Source organism: Oppia nitens, unplaced genomic scaffold (assembly GCF_028296485.1).
Source record: "Oppia nitens isolate AA-2021 unplaced genomic scaffold, nextdenovo-longstitch-racon4-pilon3 scaffold1_pilon_pilon_pilon, whole genome shotgun sequence".
NCBI classification, from domain to species: domain Eukaryota; kingdom Metazoa; phylum Arthropoda; class Arachnida; order Sarcoptiformes; family Oppiidae; genus Oppia; species Oppia nitens.
In genome coordinates this window covers 11,324,204-11,341,692 of record NW_026533199.1, presented here as the reverse complement: position 1 = coordinate 11,341,692, position 17,489 = coordinate 11,324,204, and the positions used below count along the sequence as shown (strand labels likewise).

Here is a 17,489-nt window from a genome sequence, read left to right as displayed (position 1 = left end):
AAAAATAAAATAAAATGATATATTATGTTACAATCTATTTTTTGTGTTGTTGTTAATGTTGTTAATACAACACATAAAATTATAGTATAAAACTATTTTATTGATTTTTTATCTTAACTTAATATTTAGTTAAAAAGATAATAGTTTTATTTGAATAATTATATGTTTACATTATAGTATTATATATCTAAATTGTTTATTTATTTAATAATTAAAAGTAATCAATAACAATGCAATCAACGAATTTAATTATTTATTTTTGAAAATTTTTAAAAATTAATTATAATGCATGTTAAATAAAAATAAATAAAATAATATTAATTAACTACTAAAAATTAAAATAATTTTCTCAAATAATATATTTATTAATAAATTTATTAGTATATATATATATATATACTAATATAGTTAACTATGTTATATTATTAATTACAAAATGTAATTAAAACTTTGTCCATAAAAACATATTTTTATAATAATATATATTCTGCTTAGTTTATTAAATGTTATTTATAATATAAGCTTATTGTTTGTATATATATTGCTAAATAAATGTAAAAAATGTTTATATAATAAATATATATAAATAGTATATATATATATTGTAAGTTATCTTTATATACATAGCTAAATGTTGAGTAAATAAATTTTATTTCAAAGATAAAATATGTTTATTATTTTTTAATTAAAATGTATAAAATTTTAGTTATATATTTTTTTATTAGATTTCAATATTGTATTCAAACAATTATATCAAGTATATAACATATATATATAAATTTGTAATTAACTATTTTTAGATTTTATGATTTTACTTAATAAAACTAAATTAGCCTTTTTTTTACTAAACTAATAATATGTATTATTATAATTTATTTTGTTTTTGTTTTTTTTGTTTGTCTAAAAGTGATTGATTATAATATGGTAATTCAAACTGAAAATAAATCTAATAAATCCATTAATACTATATTAACATAAGTTTTGGCAAAATAAAAATTATACAACACAAACTTATCAAGGCAAAAATCATTGATCATATATAAATATATAAATTCATATCAACATTTAATAATATATGAGAAAAAATGTAATACATATTCAATATATATGTATAGATTTTTTGTTGTTGTTGTATTGAATAGTATTTAATCTTAATTTACTTAAATAAAACTTATATATATATTGATAGTAAGATACTATATATAGTGTACAGTATAGTATAAACCATATTTGATTTATTAATATTAAATAGTTACTTAAAATAGTATCATTTGGTTAAATTTATCAAAAACAAAATTATCATTGAGTAAAATATTAATATTTATAGTTTTTTTTAATTATTATTAATTATAAATGTAACTTATCTATTTATTTTATTAGCAATTGGGTTTTAAAAATATATATATATATAATCTAAAACTACAATTATATTTAAATAAATATTATATTATTGATTAATTTTTCTAATAAAGATTATTACATTAATCATTATAAATCAAAATTTAAAAAAAAATATTAATAATTATAATTTAATATTTACTAAATATTATCATATTAACAAAAATTATTAGTTATTTTAGTATTATTACACAAGTTTAATTATTAATCAATTTTTTATTTTTTTTATCAAATAAAAATAAAACTAAATCAAAAATATTAGAGAATCTTTATCATAAATTATTTGTTTATTTAATTAAAAATATAATTAACTAATTACTACTAACCATTACTCACCGATATTATTATTAAATATATTTGTTATTAAAATCATTTATAAATACTATTAACAAATTTATTATAATATAAATTAATAGAATAATTAATTAATTAATTATAAAAATAAATAAAATTTTAGTTATTTTAGTTTATTTATAAATATTATAATTACTTATTAATTATATCATTTTATTAAAACTATATTAAAAAATAAAGTTATATTATCATATATTAATGTAAACAATCAGATAACTTTTATTAAATAAAATTTTATTATACAATATAATTTTTATTATTATTTAAAAAACATAGTTTATAAGTTAACAGTTATAAATAATATTTACTCGGATTTAATAATTAATTTAAAATAATAACAAGCAATAAAATATAACTTTTATTTAAAAATAATTAATAATTAAATAAATAATTATCTAATTTCATAATAAATGATTTCTAAATTTCATAGTTAATAACAATAAATCAATATATATATAATAACATTATCAAAGTTAATAGCAATTAATCAATCTATGAATCAATCAAACAATTAATAATAGTAAAAATAAACAATTTACATATTACATCAATTATAATAATTATATCATATAAATTTTATGTTATCACAAAAAAAATTCATAAATTTATTATTAATATAATTTATAGATATATAGAAAAATCATATCTACATTATTTTACTTTACATTATTTACATTTTTTTATTCAGTAATAATAATAATATAATTACATTGGATTACATTATTATAATTAAAATGATAATATTATTTACAGTTAAATACAATATATATGTTTTCTCTCTCTCTCTATCTCTCTCTCTCTCTCTCTCTCTCTCTCTCTCTCTCTCTATGTATACGTATAGAATGGAAAGCCTCGTTGTTGTATAGGAATGACTATCAGAAACATAACGGATGAACAAAACGTTATGATAAAGAATATCCAGAATAGTATGCGATCGACAAACAGTGCCAATAGTCGCCACTCGTGTATTACCGCACTGTCCCCGGCTTTCAGTTCACTTTTCCATAGCATATACCGACACATTGTGTCGATCAGTTCCTCGTGAGCTGTCATCAACTTATCATAATTGGCACAATGATGTTGTTGTTTTTGTTGGCAATCATTATCACAACTAGATGTACACTTATGTGATTTTGGATTACTACCCGATCGTTGTTGTTGAGCACCGATAGGTGTATTGGCCGTAGCTGTAGGTGTTGTACCTGAGCTGCTGTTGTTGTTATTGATTGTTTGAATATTATTATTGGCTAATCGATTGCAAGATTTTGTACGATTCATATGTAGAAATAGTTTATAATTGTCTTCAATATTAGTCAACGATTCGCTACTCTGTGCGTATCGATGGCCATACGTATCGATCAGTGGTATCGGGTTTGTCGGTAGACAACTGTTCCCGATATTGTTATACAATGGTTGATCTCGTTGTTGTTGTTGTTGTAGTAAATGTTGTTGTTGTTGACATAGTTGTCTATATTTTAGATGCTGTTCCAGTAGATCACCCGACTGCTGATCATCTGGCTGTACATTGTGTGATAAATTAAAAAATGTATTGTTTGTGGCAACACCTCCGATACCGCCCCCACCACCACCACCACCAGCACCCATTGCATATTTGTTGGTTATACTCTTTAAAACATTTAAAAAAAATTATATTAAATTATAGTTTAATACATAAATTATATCTTTGAAACAAACCAAGCCTATAAAAACTAATTATAATAAATATTTAATATTTTTTTACTAATTTGTATATAAATTTACAGTTTTTTTTATATATATAAAAATATAAAATTATTATGAACTAATCTGATTAAAAAAAAATTCAATTTATATATAAATTGAATTATAATACAACTTCTATTTACTTATTATTCAAAATTACAGTTTTACAAATATATATTATAATTTTTTATAATATTATTGTTTAAATCAATAAAATTTGATATTTTATTAATACTTGTAATTAAAACTAATAATTATATATTTAAAAAAATTAAATAAATTATTAAAATTAGTAAATTACCATGTATGGAAAATAATGTTTTAATGTACTATTAGATAATGTGCTAATTGTTTTGAGCCACCTTGGTAATCTACGACGTTGTGGTCCACGATAATGAAAATTTAGTACAATTACTGTCATTATAACCGATATCGATGTTATACTCATTACGACTGTTAAATATATACCTAAATAACAATAACAACAAAAATACAATTAAAAATATGAATATTTCGTTTGAACATATATTACAATATATTTTACTAATATAAATGTGCAATTATTTTATATGGTAATTATAAAAATAAAATGTTAGTTTTAATTATCATAATCTAAAGATATTTATTATATTTCTAAATATTGATATATAATATATAAAAATTAATGCTTTTGTAATTCAAAGAAATGAAAAAAAATTTAAGTTCAATCGGATAAATAATTTTAAAGTTACTAAATTAAATTAATTAATACATATAATATGAAACTTGACCTACCCCACCCCACCTACAAAAAAAGTTATCAAATTTATCAAATTTTTTTTAGTGATAGTATGGCAACTGAAAAACTGTAATTTTTATCAAATATTTAAATAATTTAGATTTAACATTTAAAAATATATATTATATAGATTATTACTATTATTCTTATTTATTCAAAATATAATTACTTATTAATTGTTATAAAAAAATAAATAATTTGTTTATTATGATAATCAAATTATTTTATAAATATTTAATTTAGATTAATATATTTTTATACTTAAAATCTTAAAATCTAATAATGTTAATTAAAAACTTTAAAATTGTTTTTATTTAATTATAAAATATGTATATTTAAAAAAACTGTAACTTAATCAATTAATTTATAAATTTATATGTTATTTTATTTAATTATACATATATTTAGATAGGAATTTGGAGGGATTAATTTTCTAATTATATTGAAAATTTCATTACCTAATAATGGTATAGATTCGGAAGTTTCCGGTAATTTTTCCGATATGGCTAACATAAACACCGAAAAGGCCAACAATACGGTTACTCCGAGTGCTATTTTTTCGCCCGAATCGGGAGGTATACAAAATACTAGTAGTGTGAGCACCGATAGCATCATACAGGGAAGTATAACATTGTAGGTATAGTACAATATTTTGCGCCGTATGGTCAACGTTATGGTCACATCGGGAAACGGTTCCGGACAACAGGAATAGTAGACAACATTGCGTTCAATGTTGGCCTCGAGTAGATCCCATTCCCCGTTAGGTATATAGTTAGACATGTCTACCTCAGCCGTCCTATTCAGTACATCAACCTATCATTTATTATTAAATGTAATAATTATTTAAATTACTTAAGTTTATTACATTACATTACTAACTAAATTATTTTATAAAATTTAATTTATATCTCTAATTTTCAATTAAAATTGATAATTTATTATATTTAAAAATAAGATCGTAAGACAATATTATATCAATATTTTTTCATTTCATAAAACTCAATTTAATAAATAATATTATTTTAACTTTAAATTAATAAATTATCTAACTTTACTATATTATCTATTAGTATTATTAAATAAATTAAAATATTTTTAAACATTTATAATTACAATAAATAAGTTGATATAAAGAAATATTTAGCTTTGAAAATAAGATTCAATACATTATTATTAAATTGTTTTTAAATTTCGATACATTTGTTAAACTATATTATTATTATTTATTATTATTAGAATTTTTTATAATTATAGTATACTTTACAAAAAAAATTAATTAATCATTAATTCATTCAATATAAGAAAATAATAATAATAATAACATTTTATTTTCTTAATTTTATCTTAATTTTATCTTAAAATATTTAAATAATTTAATGAAATTATATATTAATATATATATATATATACCTGTAGTCCATCATAAATCCATGAACCGAGTTTTAGTTTACATTTTTGATCGTCAAACGGAAAGTACGTGACATCTACCTGACACGTGCTACGGAATTTGGTGGGCGGCGGCCAAAACACGTTACCACTGGGCTCTATGATGGCGCGTGAGTTCATATAGCCTCGTGTATAATCGTCGGCACTTTGATATTTTTAAAAAATTATTATAAATAAATTTAATAATAATAATATACTGTAAATATTAATTAATATCTTATTTAAATTTTAAAAATTACTGTAAATTTATTAATAAGAAAAGTAATCTAATTATGTGTTAATAGTAAATACTAATCTAAATGATTAATCTCTAAAATATTATGAGTTTTATGATATAATCAATTTAAATAAATAAATGAAAATTTATTTGTAAATATTATAAATTAAATCAAATCCTATCAAAAATTTGTAAATTTGTCATTTGTAATGTAAATAATAAATTATTTATATTATTTGTTTGTTTTACATTAATATTTTATTTATTTACAAATAATTTGTTAAAAATAAATATATTAATCTAAATAAACAAAACATGTTTTTATATATAAACCTAATAAATGTTGTTTATTTGTCAATAAATTAATTTTATCATATTTATTGTACAATTAATTGTCGCAATAAAATTAATAAATATAAAATGATTTTCTTGTTTTTTCTTGTATTAATTTTATAGATACAGTATATTACTGTACTGTACTTCAATCAATAAATATATATATATACTGTATATATAAAAAATAAAAATTATTAGACACATATAATTTGTAAATAAATTGCTTTCCAATTAATATACAGTATATATATATATTCTATATCATTGATGTACAAAATTATTGGTATTATAATAATATTATTTTATTATAGTTACTATATTTAGCTTATTAATTTATATTGCAATGTAATCATATATAAAGAATAATTTATTTTGATGAAAATATTTTTTTTTAATAAATCGATTGACTTTTTTACTCTCTCTCTCTCTCTCTCTCTCTCTCTCTCACTAATAAATATGATTTTTTAATACAAAATATTGGTCAATATATCATATTTTTAAGGCTTAACAAATAGCCACATAAACATAGACATACACAGAAAGAGAGAGAGAGAGAGAGAGAGAGAGAGAGAGAGAGAGAGAGAGAGAGAGAGAGAGAGAGAGAGAGAGTCTATTTCAAACATTCAAAATCAATAACTACTACATTATACTAACAGTAGGACTATCCATAGATATACTCTCCTATCGATATACACTTTAACCTTACTTTCAATACATTTAAATTAAATTGATATATCGTTTGTATATAAATAATTGGGTTTAAGGGTTGAGATGCAGAGATTTTTTTTGTTGGTGTATGTGTTTGTGTGTAGCAAATAATATTGTATAATATTAAGCTGTATATAACTTATAAGTGTATTATATATATATATTGTATATAAATTGATGACATTTTTTTTGTTGCTTTTTTTATATTCCCAAATCATTTATAAACTCACTTACGCTATGTTTAGTTGATTTTCAATGAGTTAGTAAGTGAGTGAATGGGAGAGAGAGAGAGAGAGAGAGAGAGAGAGAGAGAGAGAGAGAGAGAGAGAGAGAGAGAGTAAATGATTAATTTCTTGTGGATTTAATTATACAGCCCTTTAACTATACTTTTAATACTTATGTATGCTTTGAATGTTTGCTTCAATTGAATTGTGAGTCTGTATATATATATATATGTGTGTGTATGTGTGTATGTCTATGTATGTATGTATGTTTGTAAATAATATTTCAAGTTTAAAACTTTGCAAACGGATTAATTGCTAAATTAATGAAACATTTTTTTCTATTTGTATTGTCTGTGAAATTATTAATAGATTTAAACTGATTTTTTTTGGCTAATTTATAAAAATCTAATATATATCATGCATAATAATAATAATCAATTATATGTGAGTTAACAATAAATATAAATTGGTATTTACTATATATATATATATATATACACAGTATTATAGTATAATAAAAATTATCGGACAATAAATATAATGATACCGAAAGTGATTGTTAAGTAAAAATTTGTTTTACTTTTACAGTGTATTTACTGTACAAAACAAATCCATTAGTGTATTATTAATTTAATTTAATAGCAAATAGTTATATTAAAATATATAAACTTTTATTTTGTGATTTATTTATTAAAAATCAAAAGTAAACTTTGATAATTAATTCTGAGATTTTTAATATTATTATTATTTTTTTGTTTATCTACTATTATTAAACATATTATTATTAATTAGTGATATTAAAAATTTTCAAAAATATATTTAATTTTAAGAAAAACAAATAAAATTAACATTTAATGTTAATAATACTTAAAAAATAAATAATTTAGACAAATATTTCTTAGAGTAATTAAAATAAATTAAAATTATTTTGAAAATTCTAGTTAATCTAAAACTAAAATCTTAATAATTTAAATTATAAATTTTTATTAATTGACATTTTGATAAAACTAAACAATAACAAATATAATAAAAACATAAATTTTAATGTTTTATATGAAAAATTTTATTATAATTTTTATAAAAGTTTCAATTTTTTTATATTAAATTTAATCTATTTTTTGTATTTACTAATTAATTATACTATATATTAATTAAAATATTTTTACCTCAAAAAATATATGTTTTTAATCAATCCTATTGTTGTATAATTAAATAAACTATTATTATTATTATATTTTTATACTAACGTTATTAATTAAAAGTATATAATTAATAAACTGATTTAAATTATAAAATCTATATTACCAGAGTATATACAATAAAAACTATGTATTTATAAATTATTTATTTCTATTTTTTAGACAATAGCCTAAAGTATATATATATATATATATGTATAAAAACAAACAATCAAATAAATAGTAGGTAATAATATTTTGAATTTAAAATACAATTATTATGCATTATTTCTTATAATACATTTTAAATTTTATAAGAATATTCTATATATATATATATCTTCAAAATATTATTTTATTGTTTTCAATTTGATAGTAAAAATTGCAAATAATAATAGTTTTTATTATAAATATATATATATATATATTCTTCCAGAATATGAATTCCATAAAAGCTATGAACATATAATTTATGATAATCTAGTAAAAAGTTTTATTGAAAATAACAGTTACTGTATATAACTTTACTATAAAATTTAATATTATTATTATTATTAATATAATGCTGATGTATGTACTAATAGATTGTTACTAATATTTATTATAAATTTATATATATATTGTATTTAGAAATTTATTTACAATATTATTAAAATATAATAAATTTGTCTATTATTTTCTGTGAGTCAATAATAATAATAATAAAATAGATAATCTAACAATTTTATTGTTTAAAATAGATTTATTATCTGAAAAATATACAATTGAAAATTGTCCTATTCATTCATTTACTAAATATTATTTCAATAATATATATATTAGTACAATACACACATACATACACACACACATACACACATACATACATACACACATACATACATACATACATACATACACACACACACACACACACACACACACACACACACACACACACACACACACACACACACACACAAATAAACACACATATAAGCACACATACATACAAACACACACACAATGTAAAATTTATATACAACTCATTGCACAGGGATTAATAATAAGGATTGAACTATGCTTATATATATGTGTATATATTATATATCAGTTTATTATATACTTTATATATTTGATTATAGGTCACATTGATAAATAGTTGACCACTCAACTCATATAGCTTAAACTAACCGGTTGTCCACTACTACTACTACTACTGGCCCAGCAATATGTAAGTGTCAGTCAAGTCAATGGAGTCAATGTCTAACAAAAATAACAGTTGGAGCGGAAATCTCTCACTGTATTAATGATAACTTTATGGCCAATGATAGCAAAAAATATATATACAATATATATATAATCTAATGTTTGATATTATATTCAGTATATAAACTTATAAATAGAAATCTTAATAGACTGTGTATGTGTATGTGTATGTGTATGTGTATGTGTATGTGTATGTGTATGTGTATGTGTATGTGTATGTGTATGTGTATGTGTATGTGTATGTGTATGTGTATGTGTATGTGTATGTGTATGTGTTTTGTAATACTATTTTTTTTGTTAAAGTTATTATTTTTATATATTATGTTATTTCAAGTTTTTATTATTTTGGATAACTAATAATAAATGTAATAGTTATAATAGAAAAATCAACAACAAAAAATTGTAAATAAAATACACAAACAAAACATGTTTTTTCTATCTATAATATATATATATATATATATTATTATATATATATAGAAAATTGAGTGGAAAATGCCATTTAAACTCATGTAATCAGTCATTTGTCTAGTATATTAAAAAACAAAAAATTACAATCAAATTTTATTTTTATTTATTTAGTATAATAATAAAAATAAAATATGTTTTATTTTATTTTTGATTATTTCTATGCCATATAAATATTGAGAAATTTTTATTATTATTTCAATTCAAATAAATTGATCTGTATTTATTTATTTTAGTGTAATAATTTATTATCAATCTAAGTTAGTTGGATATAATTAATAAATTTGATACTAAATTAATCATATATAATTGATTATTGTTAAATGCTTATTTATAAATTAATATTTTATTTTTGTTGTAATCAAAAAATGTATATATTTATCATTTGTATAAATATATTTTATTTTATTAAAACAAATAATTAATAATATTTAATTTATATTACTTAAATTTTTTACTATGTTTATTGCTATTTACTATTAGACTATATTTTACAAATTTACAATAAAATTATTTAGATTTAAAGTTTCAGAATAATAATAATAATAAAACAATATTGAGAAATATTATTAAAAATAAAACAATAAATTTTAACATATTTAAAAAAATTATATATTGTCTTATATTATACTGTATATGAGTTAAACTTAAATTGATACATTGTATAAAAATAACATAAAATTTTATATTAAAATTATTTTTTTTGTAAATTATATTATTTCAAATAATAATATTTTTAGTTCTAAGAATTCTAAAATTTAAAATAAATGATAATTTTCAATAAAATACATAAAAATATAAACACTTATAAAATAGATAACCCGTGTCTTATAGAGAAAAAAATATTGTTTTATTATTTAAAAAAATATAATCCATTTCAATGCAAAATCTACGGATATTATCAGTAATACATAAAAATATTTCTATAGAAAATCTAAATCTTATCGATAATATAAATATGTATCATATATATATAACACTATAATTATTAAATTTTTTACACTATTTCAACATAATTTAAACAGAAATATTTTATTTAAAAATAATAGTTTTATGTTATATATATCTATATTAAGCATTATTTTATTTTTGTATTAAAAAAAATTATATTAAAATAAATTTTTAAAAAAGCAAACCTATTATAGAGTACAATATCGGGTCTCCATATCTTTTCACAGGGGATACGGATTTTGGTTAACCCACCAAACGATGAGGAATTCCATGCGAGGAACTCATCGATCCATTCCTTAAAATAAATAATTATTTTCAAAAAAAATATAATTTATTGTAATAAATATTATCAAAAAAAAATCTGTAAATTTATATGAATTTTAGTTATTTTACAGACAAAAAAACAAATAATTTGTTTAAATAAATTTTATTTTAATAATACTATATTTATTGCATTTTTTAGGTAAATAACAATCAAAAAAAAATTTTATTGTAATGTAATTATTATATTGTTGATTTTACTTTTATATATTTTAGACAATTTTTTTTAATTATATTTAATAAAAAAATATATATATAAACAAAAATTTTAAAAATAATTTTTTCAATTTGACAGTAACTTTAACAATACTAAACAATAATGATAATCTTAAATAATAATAATAAAACATCAGAAATCAATTTTTGTCAAATAAATCTCTGTTTATTCAATACATTTATTTTGACAAAAAATATAATAGATAAAAGCAATTTTAACTTTAATAGATTAGTAAAAATAAACAACTAAATTATAAACTAAATTATTGTGTAATAAAATTTTAAAAATTGTTACCAATATTTTCTTTGAAAAAAATATTATTGTTATTTAATGTTGCTATTAATAGATTTCAATTGACAAAAATGTAATATAAATTATTACGTTTTCATAAAAATAATACAGAAATATAATAATCTATTAATAGTTTAATAGTATATAGAAAATATATTAATAACTTATATTTTTATTTAAATATTTAATGATAAATATTTTCATTTGTAAATAAGAGTATTCAAAAATAGTTTTATTAATAATAAAAAATATATTATACTATATATATATTTATATATATCTATTACCTGATCTAACCAAACATTTGTGGTGAGAACTTGGTTTTTCTCATCCTAGAAATAAATAATATAATTAAAATAAATATTATTAAAAGTATTTTTATAGCATTAATTGAACATAAAATATATAAAATATTATTATTATTATTACTAAAATAAAATATATTAAATTTTTTGTTTTTTTCTGTATATTGTATAACTTATAAGATTTAAATATAAATATTTTATTCAAGATATGATGAATAACTTTTTGCTTTCAACTAATACCATATCATTGCATATTTTGCAATATGTTAAGTATATCTATAAATATTACAGTATATTATTTAGTATAATATATCATATTTATATTATTTTAATAATTTATATTGAGTACTTTCTAAATATTAATGTAATCAATATAAAACGTTTTAAAATGATAAAGTGTATTACTAAATTTAATATAATTTACATTAATATTTATTTTAAATATTGAAACTATTAATATTAATAATATTATTGTCACTAGTACTACTACTGATTATTTTAATATACTATATATTTATATTATTTTTATTTTAGTTGTTTTTTTGCAATACTAAATTATAAGCTATTAAATAATACTTAATATCAATTTTATTTTCATAGAAATAGTTTTTTTTTATAAATAAAACGAAATTTCTTAAAAAATATATATAATATTTTAATAAATAGTAATATGAAGTTTAAATTAAAACTAACAAAAAATAAATAAATTATATTAAAAATAAATATATATAAGGTTAACCTATGATAAAAATAAAAACATTTAGATTATATTAAAAACAGTTTTGTTGTTGTTGTTAAAAAATATATATTAAATTAAAAATTTATTGACACACTTACCAAATCAAAAATTTGTGTCAACGTAATACCCAATCGTATAATAACTGGTTGACTGGCGTTAAGCACTGGCCTAATATTGTTGTCGTAATTTGTCATCAAATAGTCAACAAGTCGTCGCTCATCATTTGTACGTAAATTTGATACATCTAATGTATCTAGGTAAATTTTAATATATATTTATTAAATTTATTTATTTTTTAATTTTAACAAAAAATCTAAATTTTATTATTTTTTTATTATAACTTTATTATTGAATAAATAATTTTAATATTAATACACTATATATATATATATATTCAATATTCTATTAATATATTTTTGCAAATAATGTTTATAATTAAAAAAATAAATAAATAATTATAGAATTTTATTTAAATCATATAAGTATTTTATTCATAAAAAACATGTTATATTAAATTATTATTTTTATTTTGAAATCAAATATATTCACTATTTAATACATAATATATAATAACCCATGAATTAATTAAAAACATTAAACATTATTTTATCGACAATTTTTGTTTTATGCTTAAAGTACTATAAGTTTTTGTATATATAATTATACAAACTATATAATTAATGTCTATAAATGTCTATTAGATTAAGCTTACCGTTAATAATGCAATTTGAAAAGTGTAATAAATTTCCATAGAAAAAAAATAAAAATAATTTTATTTTATCATACATTGTTATTAAGTTTATTAAATAAAAAAAACAATTTTTATGTCATTATTTTGTAAACATTATTTAAATTTTTTTTAATATATTTTAATATATTAATTAAAAATATATGATTTATTTAAAAATATTATTAACATTATTGTTGTTACTTTAAAAAAATGTTTAATACTGTAATTAATACTATTCACAATTACATATATATTTATTTTAAAAAAATATTTAAAACCATAATCTTAATAATAATTATTATTTATTAGTCATAATTATTTAATAATTTTTTTATTACATAACAGTCTAAATAATTTTATAATAAAAATTAACAACATTTTTAGTTGTATTTTATATAAACTAAATATATCTAAAGAATATTCTTGATTATAGTTATCAAACAAACAAACAAAAAACACAATTATTATAATTAATATAATATATATATATATATATATTTATTAGAGTATATTTGTGTTAACACAAAAATATACAGTTGACGTATCAATTGGTTATTTTTTTATTATTATTATTTGTTTGCAAAATGAAACAAACAAAAATCGGTTGAATTAAATATCGACCGGTGCATATCAATTGGGTTGACATATTAAATCATTGATCTACACTGGTATGGATGGACAGGGAGTCGAGACAGTCAGATCAGTGCACAGTTAGCATACAATATATTTCTACACAAATGAATAACAAATATCACAATATATATAAGTTTTTGTTTTCTATTATTTTATTTGACTGTCTAAACATTGCTGGGGCACATGTATGTACAGTATAAGTTTGTATAGATGAATAGTAGAGGTATAGGATATCTATAATAACACTAATAGTAGCAAAAAAAATATATATATATAACGACACGACGACACTAATCGGTAATCCAATTGCCGATATTTTGGGAGCTAAGATCGGTTGGAGAGAGAGAGAAATAGATAGAGGACAGGCATTCAAATGTGTCGTTTCCTATGTGTGCGTCAATAGGTCGTGTGTTATAAAACATGAATATTGTGTCAGCAGTATAAGTCACTCACACATAGAAAGCTCATGTATGCTAACAAACATGTGTATAGCAAAAGAGTGAGTGAGTGAGTGAGAGAGAGAGAGAGAGAGAGAGAGAGAGAGAGAGAGAGAGAGAGAGAGAGAGAGGACTGGTATGTGATGCACATACACATAGTCGCACAGACACACACACCAACTGTCTTGTTAAAAGTTAGTTGTTTGATGTCTAATCATATGTCCAAATAGATTATCCTCTGCCTGTATACACACTCACACACACATACTGTACACTCGTATACATAGAGATTGTGAATAATAAGGAAAATAAAATATATTATATAACAGCAACAAAATCAGTCACTATTTGACTGAATAGATAGCAAAAAAAAGTTTTGTTGATTTATATAGGAATTGATTTTCTCTCTCTCTCTCTCTCTCTCTCTCTCTCTCTCTCTCTCTCTCTCTCTCTCTCTCTCTCTCTCACTCACTCACTCACTCGCCCTACTGTTCAATTTGTGTGTCAATTTGCAGCATTGGCATAGAAAAAGTGCGAAATAGAGAGCAAAGTGAAAAAGTGAGAGCACTGGGAGGTAAAGGGATAAACCTTTTTTTACAGTACAGTATATGTATACTATGATAGAAAAATAGAGAGAGAGTTTAGTAATAGTTTAGACAAAATTTTATTTTTTTAAGAGATTGCGCTTCAAAAAAATACTATACAATATAATATACATACATTTTTTGTTACCTATATATATATATGAATATAGTAAATATATTTTTTATATACTGTATTACTATGATTATGTGATATAAAATATATTTACCCATTAATTTATTTATTTCACATTTTAATATTACTGTATATATTATTATACTTTAGGCTAAAACTATTTTGTTTAACTTATTATCTCTCTTTCTCTTTCTCTCTCTCACTCACTCACTATTTCTCATTTTTAATATTCATTCACTAACCCACTCACTCACTCACTTTCAAACATTCATTTACTCGTATATCTCACCCACTCATCTATAATTTGATGAAAAATCAGTTTTCTATTGTTGTTATAGTTAAGCATTTTATATTCAACTACTAGTACTGTAGTTTATTTGAGTAATGTTTGTATTTTATATATAATAAAATATTATGAATTTGAAAAAATTACTTTAAAATTATGTCACATTCAAAAAAATAGAGTTAAAATATATTTATATATATATATATATAAAGTTTGCTTATTTTTTACTTATGGTTTAAAAAAGTACAATATATATAATTATATGCAGTAAATATATATATATATATATACTGTATATATATATATGCAGACATTTATAGTAACTGTTTTTGTGCTTATATATATAAAAGTGTTTTTAATACATTTTTATACATAAAAAAATAAAATGAAAAAATCATTTTTGATGATTTATAAATATTTTACTCTTTTGTATAATACTGTGTGTTGTTGTTGTTGTTGTTATTATTTAGACAAACACTTGAAAACATACAATAGAGTTAAGGAAAGTATCAATATATTAGACATTATATATAATATAATATATATTTTTTATATTTTTGAAAATAAAAAATCTATTGTTAAGCATTTTTGTTTGCTATTTATTTTGTTTGTGTGTTTGTATTTGTGTGTTAAGTGTCCATTAAAATTGCAAAGATTTTCTATATATATATACAGTATATAAAAACTTTATAAAAATAGCTGTAGTTTTTTTAGTTGACTTTAAATTGATTATCAAAAGTTGAGGTTATAATAAAATAAAATTTTCAAATAATAATATATTATGAATATTGTCAACACTATGTAAGTACAGTATATATATTTATATATGTCATTAATGTCAGAAAATTTTATTTATTTTATATTAAAGTGTCATTATTTTGATAAAGTATATATATATATATATATATACTGTATTAGTAGTAAACTTATTTAAAATTTTGTCTATACATTGATTATTTTTTAAATAATTTAATAATATATTATTATTAATATAATAAACTACAGTATTTGTTGTTGTTATTATTATTACTATAAATATTATTAGTAAACAATGTTGATTAATTAAATAAATAATATTTTAAGTAATATAAGTTATAATTTATACTTCTTAAAGTTTATTAACTACAATATATAAATTAATTATTATTTAAATTACTAATTAAAAAAATCAAATTCATAAATATAAGAAAATAATTTAAAATTGTTGATAAATAAATATTTATAAAACATGCATAAAATTATTTAATTATTTTTGTAAAATTTAATTACTCTTGTTTTTAAAAAAATTTTGTAAAAATAACTGTCAATTAATTTTTATTGATTGTGATTTTTTTTGAATAAATGACACAATTATTATTATATAAATTAAAATACTAAAAAAAATTATTATCCAGGGCAACATAAATTAATTCAATTAAAATAAATCAGTCTTATAAGTAGCTCATTAATTATTTAGCCAGGCTAGATTATATAATACTGCATTATATATATATGCTTATAAATACACACTTACACACACACACTCATTCACTCATTTACTCACCCACTCAAACATACACACACACACACATATATATAACTATTGAAGCATCACTTGAAGCAATTATTAGTAAACTAGCTTACGGATGTATGATCAAATAAAATAATTCAATTATTATTATTATTACATAATCACTATTAATATATGGCATATAATTATAAAAATTATAAATGCAATGATAATAATTATAATAATAAATAATTAAATAAAATAATTTTAGTATAGTTTTATAAATCGATAATTGA

At 18.9% G+C, this 17,489-nt stretch overlaps 1 protein-coding gene across 1 annotated transcript; it reads right to left on the bottom strand.

Moving 5' to 3' along the window:
* Positions 1–2,577: 2,577 nt before the first annotated feature.
* LOC128951465 (neuronal acetylcholine receptor subunit alpha-10-like) lies at positions 2,578–15,686 on the bottom strand. The gene is made up of 8 exons (XM_054296713.1): positions 15,677–15,686; positions 13,000–13,154; positions 12,145–12,189; positions 11,214–11,323; positions 5,663–5,843; positions 4,711–5,065; positions 3,776–3,942; positions 2,578–3,378 (listed from the first exon to the last, which is right to left on the bottom strand). The coding sequence occupies exons 1-8, from the start codon at positions 15,684–15,686 to the stop codon at positions 2,578–2,580; spliced, it is 1,824 nt and encodes a 607-aa protein (XP_054152688.1).
* Positions 15,687–17,489: the final 1,803 nt, after the last annotated feature.

What these genes read in the sequence shown, in the direction of transcription:
- LOC128951465 (XM_054296713.1), bottom strand. An exon ending in CAAATGTTTGGTTAGATCAG is followed by an intron (nt 11,324 to 12,144) that starts GTAATAGATATA and finishes ATTTATTTTAAG; the next exon opens with GAATGGATCGATGAGTTCCT. An exon ending in AACATTATTTTCCATACATG is followed by an intron (nt 3,379 to 3,775) that starts GTAATTTACTAA and finishes AATGTTTTAAAG; the next exon opens with AGTATAACCAACAAATATGC.